At 53.2% G+C, this 11,225-nt stretch overlaps 1 protein-coding gene across 4 annotated transcripts; it reads right to left on the minus strand.

Annotated features, from left to right (window-relative positions):
- Nucleotides 1–285: 285 nt before the first annotated feature.
- On the minus strand, nt 286–9,040 carry DNAJB5 (DnaJ heat shock protein family (Hsp40) member B5). Of its 4 annotated transcripts, none has more exons than XM_029920407.1 (5): nt 8,863–9,040; nt 7,865–8,006; nt 5,277–5,521; nt 1,856–2,457; nt 286–1,718 (listed from the first exon to the last, which is right to left on the minus strand). In XM_029920407.1, the coding sequence occupies exons 1-5, from the start codon at nt 9,023–9,025 to the stop codon at nt 1,485–1,487; spliced, it is 1,386 nt and encodes a 461-aa protein (XP_029776267.1). In that variant the 5' UTR covers nt 9,026–9,040; the 3' UTR covers nt 286–1,484. The 4 variants fall into 4 exon arrangements, with proteins under 4 accessions (XP_029776267.1, XP_029776266.1, XP_029776268.1 ...); XM_029920406.1 differs by having other exon boundaries at nt 7,865–8,009; XM_029920408.1 differs by lacking the exon at nt 7,865–8,006 and having other exon boundaries at nt 8,863–8,951.
- Nucleotides 9,041–11,225: the final 2,185 nt, after the last annotated feature.

The following is an 11,225-nucleotide window of genomic DNA, read 5'->3' on the forward strand; positions in this document are numbered from 1 at the left end:
CATATCCTTCAAAGAGGATAGTCTCTGTTTCTCACAACAAAGGATTATTTATTCTTTCTAGATTTGTTTCTTCTAATGGCTGAGTGGTATATTCTGTCTCTGCTGTGTTTGGGGTATATTTTTTAGAAATCCTATGAGCCTAGGCTTAGAGGAAGGAAGGAGTCTGCCTCACCTTATATTGAAGGAATGCCCGGAGTTCTCAGAGGTGACCAGGGCCCTGGAGGGAAGTTGAATGCCACTTCACACCTGCCCCCATCCCAGGTTCATTGCTTTTGCTCAGATGCCTTATTTTTAAAATACTTTATTTTTTTTTCCATAATACTGTCATTACAAAAAAATACAAAAAAACTACTATAAAAACATTCAGGGGCTTGTCAAAGTGAGAAAACCTAAAGACCCCACCCCAGGACCTGGCTGAAGCAGTCTTCCCCTAGCTCCTTCACTATTTGACTTTTATACAACTGTGGGAGTGGGGTGGGGTCACACAGGTATTAAAGGGCTGGAAATTCCCCACGCAGTCTCCATGAAGGGTAAGAAATAAGTAGCTTCACATATCACAAAAATGGGATTTGGAAGTTTGAGGGTAGCTAGGCCCTGAGTTCAGAGGTGTGGGGAGAAACCTGTGACCCTGAATCTCTTGGTGGGGAATAGCTGTCACCTGATCCCAAAGCCCTTTTCCTTCCTGATGAAGGCTGGGGGGTGGACCCTGCCCCCTACCGCTTAGCCTTAATACAGCAGGTGTTCCCTCCCCCCCCCCCCCCCCCCCTCCTGAGAGCAGCAGGGAGGACAGAGCTTTCAGCTCTATGGGACCTGGGGGGGGAGGGGGCGCTCTCAGGGAGGCTTCCAAGGCCCCCATTCACCTTCCTGCCCCTAATTAAAAGTGTCTCGTGCTCAATGGCCCGGTTCATGGGCTACAGACCTTCCCTTCCTATCTCAACTCTGGAGAGGCACAGATAGCTCTAGGTGAGTGCTTCGTGTGCGTGAATATGTGTGCATTAACCTTAGACACTGCGGACCTAGGGGTGGGGCTGGGGCGGGAAAGCAATGTCCTTTCTATCTTCTTCCTCCACCGCTGGGAGGCAGCTGAAGAGAAGGGAGAGGAGAGGTATTAGCAAAGCCGAGAGGGGTAAGAGGACATGCTATTTACAGGCATGGACAAGGAATATCTGTATCTTCAAGTAGCACTCAGGTCACTCTCCAGCCACTGGAGTGGGAACTGGATTCGAAGCTAGTGACATGAAAATTGACCCCTGGCCTGGGCTAGCTCTCCCCACCTCCCACCCACTTCCCCAAGGCAGCCCAGCTCTGAAAGGGGTCAGGGACAGGAATATTTTCCTGAAATCCAGTGGCTTTTTTTTTTTTTTTTTTTTTTTGCATTTTAGAAAAAGTTGCCAGTGTCCAGTGGACATCAAGCTGGGTGCACGTTGAGTGGGTGAGTGTAGGGGGTATTGCTGTGGTAGACTCTGGGCTGCCTGGGGCAGAGCCTAGGAACAGGGTAGGTGCTGCTTAAGGATCTGTCGTGTCTGTGGTGTTAATCTGTCTGGGAAGCGAACTTTGAACTCGACAATGAGGTCTCCTCGCTGGGTGGGCACCTTGGGGAAGGGCAGGCCCTCCCCACGGAGTCTCTTCACGGTGCCTGGCTTGATGACGTCATTGCAGGGTAATGGGATCACCCGGCCATCAATAGTGGGAATGTTCACAGTGCAGCCACACAGCGCCTGGGGAAAATGAGGTAGAGAGTGAGGAAAAGGGGGGTTGGGTGGGAAGGGAGGAAAAGACTGAAGTGAGGAAAGAATGTCCCCATTACTCTCCCTCACCCCTAACACATACACACACAACCTGACCCAGGCCCTACCTCCTTGAGGCTGATCAGGGCACTGTAGAGCACATTGGTGCCATCTCGACGGAAGTGTGCATGGGGCTTGTCTTTGAGCACAAAGACGATGTCAGCAGGGATGTTGTCAGGTGTGGCGTCACCCTCTTTGGGGAAGGTGATCTTGGTGCCTTCCTTCCAGCCACGCTTAATGACAATGTGCAGGATCTTGTCCTCGGTGCGCACAGTTCGCCCATCAGGGTTGAGGCGCCGCCTTGTGATCTTCATGCGCTTGGTGGAGCCATGGTAGATCTCCTCTAGGGACACCCGTAGCTCATGCACCACAGGTGGATCCTGCACCTTGCGCCGAGGGTATAGTGGTTCAGGGGCTCGCCTTGGGCCCCTACTTAGCCCATTGAAGCCAAAGCGGCCAAAGGCGCCAAATGGATCCTCATCTTCATCCACATCCATGTCATCTGGGTCAAAGCCACTGAAGGGTCTAGTGGAACGACTGCTGGCGAAGAAGATATCGAAGGGGTTGGAGCCACCAAAGAAGGAGGCAAAGGTGGCATGGGGGTCCCCGTGAAAGGTGTAGTGAAAGGAGCCACTGGAGCCACCTGATGAACCACCGCCGGTCTTCAGGCCTGGAGGGAGGAGAAGTTAGGACAGTGTGGCTGGTCCTGGCCCTACCCCAATCTCCACCCCCTGCTCTCTAGCTCCCAGTTCATGGGCCTAGAGAAAGAAGCTACCTCTCTCAGAGAGGGCTGGCCTAATAGAGTAGAAAAACCTCTGACAAGATTAATTTCTATTCTTAATTATATATTTAATAATAAAACACATCATGAGGTTTGAGAGGCTCAGTTACAACAGATAGAAGAACTAAGTAGAAGACTTGGAGAACAGGACTTGTAGTCCTGTAATCTCTTCCATGCACCCATGACCCAAAGATGTCTCACAAAGCCTTGAGTGGCTGGCCTGGGATCACACTACAGTCACCCTTGACTCTCAAATCTTTATCTCTAAAGACACACAGAGCAAGAGGCAATTGGATAGGATTTGACTACACAGAAAGCTAGTAAGTGACCTATCCCGAATAAGGTGGGGATAGAGTTCAGGAGGAAGCCTGCTTTCATTCTGCTTCTATCATAGTTTGCTTTTTCTCTGACTTCTACCCAAATGGGAAATCAGGAGGGCCCCAAAAGGCAGGAAAGCTCATTAGCTTAGAGATGAGGAGCTATTTCACTAGAAAAAGTCTTCAAGTGCTTTGTTTCCACACTCAGAGCTCATATTGTACAACTCCAGGGGTGCCATTCACATACCCGACAGACATAGACCACAATGGGAACAGAGCTTCTTGGACTTAACACCAAGTCCTATACCCCATACCTAATGTCGAAGCAACCAAAATGCATGAATGAGTGGGCCCACTGCAGGTAATGGCCTTGGCTACTCTCTGGAGCTCAGATTCCTGGGGGCAACCTTCATAGGGAGACGGTAGTGGTGGTGATGGGGGTGGTGGGAGGGGGTGTGGGGAGGAGTGAGGGAGGAACACTGAGATATTATCTAGAATACATAGACTCTGGGGTGGGGCCCAGGCTACAGGAAGGGACTCTTTTCTTTGAGGCTTTTTATCTAGAATTTCAATTGGCTATGGAAGTCCAAGCCTAAATTAAATTAGCCTCTTATTTCCTGGGACTGCAAGGACAGATTTGGGTTTCATTAGAAAGGCCAAGCGGCAGGCAGTTCAGAGACTTGTGGCAGCTGCCTCTTCATCCCTCCTCTGACTCAGACTTCTTTTATTGAGGGTCTGATTGTCAGGTGAGTTCAAGAAGCTTGGCAGAGCTCAGTGAGAGAGGCTGGACTGATAACAGCAGGAGGGGGTACTTCCTCTGTAGGCATTCTTGTCATCTCACCACCACCCCCTTTCTCAAGCTTGGAACAACTTGTCCCCAGCCAGGGTTGTGCACAACGTCTATGTGTACAAGTCTTTTGGCTGGCTATTGGGGAGGGGGCAGGGCAGACAGAAATATAACCTACATTTTCAAGGCTGCTTCTCCTTCCCCAGGACCTGGGTTTCTCCTTGAGGTTGTGCTGTATTCTTAGGAGACCTCCTGGGATATAGATTGACCTTAGGACCCAATGTTTGGGCTTAGGGGCTGAGCTTTGCCCTTCACTTGGGCTTGGTCATGCAGGAGGGGTGAAGTTTCTGGGTAGCTCTCCAGCTAACAAAGGTGGGGCCAACTGGAGAAAAGACTGCAATTCCTAGACAGGTCACATGGGGGCATGGTGTCCGCACTGCTTCCCTCTTCCCACCCCTACGGTTCCCACTCCTCCATCCCAGAGAGACAAATTTCTTAGCTGAGAAAATACTGGGGATTCCAGCAGATGCCTGTGAACCTGGGAGTTGGCAAGTCTAGTAGGTGAGCAGGGAAAACCTGAAGGAACTAATGCCATGGAGAATAAGAAGAGGGGGTTGGGAGGACTGGGATGTGCAGAGGATAGGGGCATGGGACACACAGCAAGGAGGAGAGAGGAAAAAGAACATTCTTTTGAGCACCTGTCTACTCTGTAGCAGGTACATACATATATCATTAGCCCAGATAATTTTGAGGCTAGAGTGGGGAGAAGGAGGAGGAGAATGTGGAAGAAAGGTAGTTGCTGTTGGGCAAGAAGGGCAGTTCCTCTTAGGAAGGAGAGTCCTCAGCTGTGACAATGTCTCTTAATATAGCCTGACAGGTGCCTGTGGCTGGCGGGTGGCAGGCGGCCCTGAGGGGCAGGCCCAGAATTAGCAGCTACATCATGCCTGTGGGATGTACTGGGAGGGGCCGCCCTCTCAGAGGCTTTATTTGGGCCTTTCCTGCCACCCTGTGCCTGGCCACCAGCTACGTCAGGGAGGGGGCAAGATGCCAGCAGCAGTTCCCCTTCCATCCTTGGATCCCTGCCACTTCCTCAGGGAGGCAAATCTCCCTCTCTGTCCCGCTGGCCTGAAGTGGCAGGGAAGGGGAGAATCCTCTCTCTGTATCAGCGCTCTAGTGGTTAATTCCCCAGGCTGCTTAAAGGCCAAACTTTTATGCTGATGAATGTAAATGCTGTGTCCTCAGAGAGCCAAGGCACACACTCCTTTTCCCTAACCTTCCCTAGCAGCCAATGAAGCAGCGGGGACTTCAGGCAGGACTAATAAGGCTGAGAGGGAAAATAGGGAGGGGGAAAGCCGCTGGTTCTGACTTCAGTTGTCTCTAAGGCCTAAGTTTGAGGAGGGACAGGGGCAGAGAGAGACAGGGAGAACGTTGTATGCTGAGGCTGGGGAGCGGTGGTCTCTGCTCTCCTCTGGGTGTCAGTGTTGAGAACACTTGCCTCCCTCACTCCCTCCTCAGCATCCATTCCCTGATACAGAGAACTGGGTCACCCAGCACCCCAGACATGGACAGGGGGCCAGTGTCAGGCTGGAGCACTGCTCTCTTACCTTCCTCCCCGTACTGGTCATACAGGCCCCGTTTCTTAGGGTCACTCAGCACATCATAGGCCTCTGCAATCTCCTTAAACTTCTCCTCAGCATTGGGTTCTTTGTTCTTGTCTGGGTGGTACTTCAAGGCCATCTTCCGATAGGCTTTCTTGATCTCATCCTCGTTGGCTCCCGATGGGATCCCAAGAATCTTGTAATAATCCTTTCCCATCACAGCCACTGGGCCGGCACTTGTCTCCTTGTTTCTGAAAGAAACCCAGGGCCAGTTCTTGAAGCCCCTATTCCTTCTTGACCCAGCCCTGCTCCTGATGATCCTGCAATCCCTAAATGACTCACTGTGTGACTTTCAGCAGGTCATGCCTGTTCTGTAGGCCTCTGTCTTCCCATCAGTAAAATGAAATGCTTGGACTAGATGATCTCTTCCAGCTCTGACATTCTAGGATTCTGTGATTCTTTTCTCAGCTCCTAGATTTTCCCAGCAGGAAGCTGGGAGCTGTGGCCTTCTAGGGGCTCGGCTAAAGCCCAGGTCCTTGGGCCAGTGAGGACCCCTGAGAGGCCCTGCTGTGTGAGGTGGCACCATGGACTGACAGGCCCACACACAGAAGCTGGCCAGGATCAGTGTACTGAGTGAGGTCACCTGAGCATCGTGGCTTTTACGCCATGTCTCAGGCATGGTGCCCAGGCTAAGGGCAGCGGGGGCAGTGGCCCAGGACTAGGACAGTCCCGGGTCTTTAACCAGTTGTCCTAACCAGCCAGGCTGAGTCAGGGTGTAGTGCCCGGAGTCCTCTCTACTATTGAAGACCCCAGGCCTCTCTGTGCCTGCTTCCCAGACTATGCTAAGCCTCACGTGTGACAGATGAGGGAATGACTCACACAGCCTTTGGAAACTGCTGTTTCTAGCTCCCTTATTGGGGGGGGGGGGCGGGGGATGACACTGTCCTTCCTCCAACCAGGACAACATTCCCCTTTACTCATTTCCCAGTGTCTGCACACAAAATGTGTATGAAGACATGTCTGTGCCACCTAAGCACTAGTGTTAGTGAACAAAAACAACCTAAGGGAAGGGCCTTTTTAAACCTTAGTTGTTAGAACAATTAGACACTAATCACCATTTCCTCAATATGTTCCCTACCAGTCCCTCCTCACCTGCCTGTGGTTCAGGATCTGGCCCAGGGCCAGGTCCACACTCCTCTGATAGTCCCTTCTAAGCCAGACACTGAGGCATTTGTTTTTTGAGGGAGAAACACAGGGCTCTTAATTCTTTCACTCTAATTTCCCTCCACCACTGTCTCGGTGGTGGAGATGAAGGGAAGGGGACTTTCCTGTAGTTGGGCTATTTGGGGAGATGGCCATAAGCCATTCTCTAGCCCTTCAGAGGCTTGGCCAACCCCTACCAAAGCCCAGAAAACCAGTCTTTCTAACAATGTCCTGGGCTAGCAGCCACGGCTGAAGCCTGTTTTTCTGCCTCTCACTGCTTCAGTGAGCTCTACAGGGCTTCCTGACAGGAGTGAGGGGCGTAGTGGGTAAGGGACCAAGGAAAGTGGGGACAATGGCCCTAGCTCCTACCCCCACAGGGCCTGTTGCAGGTGGCTGAGTTGACTCATGGCTCTGGGAGTCACCTCACTGTGACGAAGAGAAGGCTCCATAAAGGCGGGTACTCCCCCTTCTCCCCCTACCAGCATGTCACGCCTGGTGGGGGAAGCTGGGGTTGGAAGAGTGAGAGAAGAGCATCTGGGGGTGGGCAGCCATTTTCGGAAGCAATGGTAAAAGCCGTCTGAGAGAGAGGGAACTGGGGGTGGTCTGCCATCTCTGCCTCAGCCCACGCCTTCTCCGCCCACCCCAAAACTGGGAAGGAACCCTAGTATACCAAGAGGATGCCCCCAGAAAACCAGAGCAGCTTCTAGGCAGAGGGCAGGTGGAATGGCTTGCCAGTGCTCTCACCTTCCTCTTGCCGTCCCTGTATTACTTCTTCATCAGGCCAGCCTCCTTCCTGGCACTCACCCGATAACCGTTCTAGACCTATAATTCTCTTGCCTCCACAGACACAGGGCAAGCTCTTTCAGGAATTGCCTTTTTCCTCCTCCTTTCCTCCCTCTTTCCCTCCCTCCCCAAACCCACAAGCCACGTGTTGGAATGACAAAGGAGCCCCATGGCATGGCACTGCCTTTGATGGAGAAGAATGAAGAGGATGTTAATGTAGAGGCAGGAATAAAAATGAGAAATAGCAAGAAGGAGTGTATAGGGAGGGGAGATGGTTGACACAGAAAATGTACTGGTGAAAGGGGACAAGGCATGACAGATAGAAATGGCTGAGGTGGAAAATGGGTTACCCATGGGTTGAAAGAGAGAGATGAAGAGAATTGAAATGTTGGAAGAGATACTTGTGGAAAATGAATGGATGCCTGAAGGGTTTAGCATAGGAAGTGAATGATATGGGGTACAGTTCATTCAAATGTAAGGGTGAGTGAGGTATGAGGGTCCTTACATGTAATGCAGATGAGGTGAGGATGATGGGGGGCGATGAAGGGGGATGATGTGGAGAATTTGATGTGGTAGGGATATGAGTGCCCTTCTCCAGAGGGACTTACCGGAACTTTACAAACCCATTCAGCGTCCACGCTCGAAGTTTTAAGGGCTCCAGCTGAATTTTAAACATCAAGCTGGCTAAGAAGTCTTCTCCCCAGAAGTGTGGGAAGCTCCGGAAAGCTCCTCGGGCCTGTAGTGGGGGTGCTGCTGGGGATGGGCAGGAGAGCACTGTGCGCTTAAACATGCCCAGCCCAGCCCCTCACCTCTGATCGCTCCACCGGAGCCTGCTTGCAAAGCTGCAGCTCAGGAAGCCACCTCCACAGGTTCTCAGAGGCACTAGCCCAGCAAGGCCTGTCCGGTGCGGCAGGAGCTAGACCTGATCTCCAGGTGTGGGGAATGAAGGAATAGGGTCCAGCGGCCACCTGCTCTCAGGTGCAACACTGTCTGAATGGCTGTACAGCAGTGTGAAGTAAGGCTGGCAGTGGAAGCGTGTGCCTGTGAGTGGCAGTGTGTACCTGTGCCAGGTGTGATTGTGAGGGGCTGAGAGGCAGTGAGTTCCTCTCGCCTCTCTCTGCGGGGAGGATCCGACCCCAATCCCCAAGAACCTACTCAATGAAGTCACTGACCCGGAGTCTCCTCCCTCGCAGATGGGCGGGGAGGGGCGGGGCAGAGCGGAGCTCTGCCCGGGACAAAAGGCGCGGCGAGGAGAGAAGAGAAGCCGAGAGGAGGGGAGGGGAGGGGAGGGGGCTCGGGCGGGGGAGGGTGGTCGGTGATGTCACCAGCACTGACAGGCTGAGCTGGCCCAGAAACGCCTCCGCCCACGGAACCCAATCCGACCCTGCCCGACCCTCCCCCCAGCTTAAACGCTGACTGCCCCCCTTAGAGGGTCGCAGACATCGAGCACCTTGCAAACCCCAGTCCCCGCACCACCACGGCAGAAGAAATGATGGGCCCTCAGTATCCCAGCTCCCTTCAATCTCCCTCACCCCCTACACCAGAACCCCTGGCTTCGCAACACCCCCGCTCCCAGGACCCCGGAGTCCTGGCTCGGTGCCCTCACCAGTGAGGAGCTGCGGGTGCCACCGCGGTCCGTCAGACAGCCGCTGCCCCCTCCCCTGGCTCCAGCTCCGCCGCCTCCACTCAGGACAGGAGTAGCCTGCCCGCCGGCCGCAGACAGCGGGCCGGGGAACCCGCCCCCACGGCTCCGCCTCCGCGTCGCCCATTGCGCGGCCCGCCCGTCACTCAGCTCAACTTCCCCTGTAATTGGACAGTCTTCAACGAGTGCCTTGGTGATAGCCGCCCATTCTCCGCCTCTGTCACCCGGCCACACGCGCACACATTCCGGGCAGTGATTGGTGTCGGTCTGATTGGTGCACTCTGAGATCAGTCAACCACACCTCTTCGCTAGCTCGTCGTGTCACTGGTGAAAGGGACAGAGGGCGGCACTTCACGCGCCCTTTGATTTTATTGGTTGGTCTGTGGGGCTCAGACCCGAGACTGGGGGCAACTATATTAGTCCAATCTCGGGTGTGAGAAGGTGGGACGTACTGGCCTTCGCTCGAATCCCGGGAGAACCTTCTGGAACCTGTGCAACGTCAAAGGCAGCCTTAAAGGAAAACTGCCTACCAGTTGGCGGTGATTCTGAGCATTCTTTCCTTTCTTTATTTAGGAGAGTGGGGGAGCGAATAGTGCACTTAGGGAGGTGTAGTCCCTCGACTAGGGTCAAAATGTTACCCCTTCTTACCTGCCTTCCATCAGAACTGTAAACTGACCTCGACCAGACCTGATTTAGCTTTACCTTACCTTGACCCAGCACTGACCTGAGGTGACCTAACAAAACAAACCCCATTAGACAGGCAGAATTTAAGCACGCCTCCCCTCTCTCCTTTGTAACCTGGTAGTTCTTCCCAGTTTTTAGCGCCTCCACGATTCCCGATTCCCAATTCCCCTGCGGAGCCCCCTTTTCATCCTCTGTATAATCCCCTCATTCTAGAGCCCTCTTGAGCAGCCCCTCCTCAGCAACCCCCACAATCCTCATTAACGTTCTCTCTATAATCTTTCATCTTACTTCCCCCTTGAGTTCCCAAACTGTAGCCCACCCTTCCTTTCCCCTCTTGGCTGAATATATCTCCTGTTTCCCCCCATGATCTGTTTTATCCTAGCCTTAATCTGTTATGACTCCCATGATCTCCCCAATCCTAGCTCCCCACTGAACCCTTTATCTCAGCTCCACATGAGTTCCTTAACACACTCTCAGAATCTCCCATCTCAATCCCAACCCCCTCCTTCCCCCCATTAAAATCTCAGCCCTAGTGTCCCCGCTGTTCAGAGCAGGCAGGGCTGCGGAGGCGGTAGCCAGCGGAAGCCGACGCTTGAGCAGACACGGTGCCTGGCGCCCACGTCACTGTCTCCCAGGCCCATCTGTGCTACAGGGAGCGGGGGTGGGGAGGGGGTAATCCGGGGGTGAAGAGGGGGAAGGAGTTATTGGGGGGTTTGAGGACAAAGGAAGGGCCATGGCAGAAGCTCTCACTTCCCTTTCCTTGCCATTTCCCAGAAACAGTTTGGACACCTTTGAGTTCACACAATCTGGATAGAGCTGGAAACTGAGGGTTGGAGAACAGCAATACCTGGCCCAGAGAACAGAGCAGGAGAGAGGTCTAGGGGGTCCTGAGGTCAGATTTGCATAACCTCCATTATCTCCCTTCTTTCTAGTACTCATGGAGATCCCAGGTGCAAGGGGGTGTGAGCTGTGAAGTAAGGAAGTGGGGTAAGAGGAGGATAGAGAAGAGGTGGGATGAGGGGAATGAGAGGAGGGATGGGAGATGAGGAATGAGAGTGAGGGGGATGGGAAGAGGAGGGGAGCAGAGAGAGGGTGGGAGGTAAGGAAGGGGGATGAGAAGGGAAGGAGAAGTGGGAAACAAAGACTAGAAGGGAGGGGAGATGGGATGACGAAGGAATGGAACAGTGTGACAGGGAGATGGGCAAGGTACGATGAAGGGCCCAGGACTGGTGCTGGCTCCTTAGATCTGGGGGCTCTCACTCCTCCACCTCCAGACTCATGGGGGCCTGGGCTGTGGGTGGCTCTACTTCTTATTCCAGTTCTATTTTGACTCCTCCAGCCTTGCCTATGACAACACAGAGGAAGAGTTTAGTCACTGGGCCTTACCTGGCCCCTGCTAACGCTATGTTGTGGTCTTAGACCTTGGTGGGGGGTCTAAGCACCCATGGTGGTTGAAGTGGGGGAAGAGTTGCAGCACCTATGCCTTCAGGTGCTGGTGGCATGGACCCTATTGTCTGCTGGGTTCTCTATGGCCACCCTGTGTCCTGTTGCCCTAGGTATCAGATGTGTGTTAGGAAGCAGGGTGCACAGTGTGGATAGGTGTAAGAATGTAGGCTCTGTTGACCTTGTGAGTATACTTGCCA

This window comes from Suricata suricatta, chromosome 13 (assembly GCF_006229205.1).
Source record: "Suricata suricatta isolate VVHF042 chromosome 13, meerkat_22Aug2017_6uvM2_HiC, whole genome shotgun sequence".
NCBI classification, from domain to species: domain Eukaryota; kingdom Metazoa; phylum Chordata; class Mammalia; order Carnivora; family Herpestidae; genus Suricata; species Suricata suricatta.

Coding starts and splice junctions, on each gene's coding strand:
- DNAJB5 (XM_029920406.1), bottom strand. CDS start 9,025: ATGGGCGACGCGGAGGCGGAGCCGTGGGGGCGGGTTCCCCGGCCCGCT. Junction 5,522..7,864: donor AATGGGTTTGTAAAGTTCCG/GTAAGTCCCTCT, acceptor GGTTTCTTTCAG/AAACAAGGAGACAAGTGCCG. Junction 2,458..5,276: donor TGACCAGTACGGGGAGGAAG/GTAAGAGAGCAG, acceptor TCCTCCCTCCAG/GCCTGAAGACCGGCGGTGGT.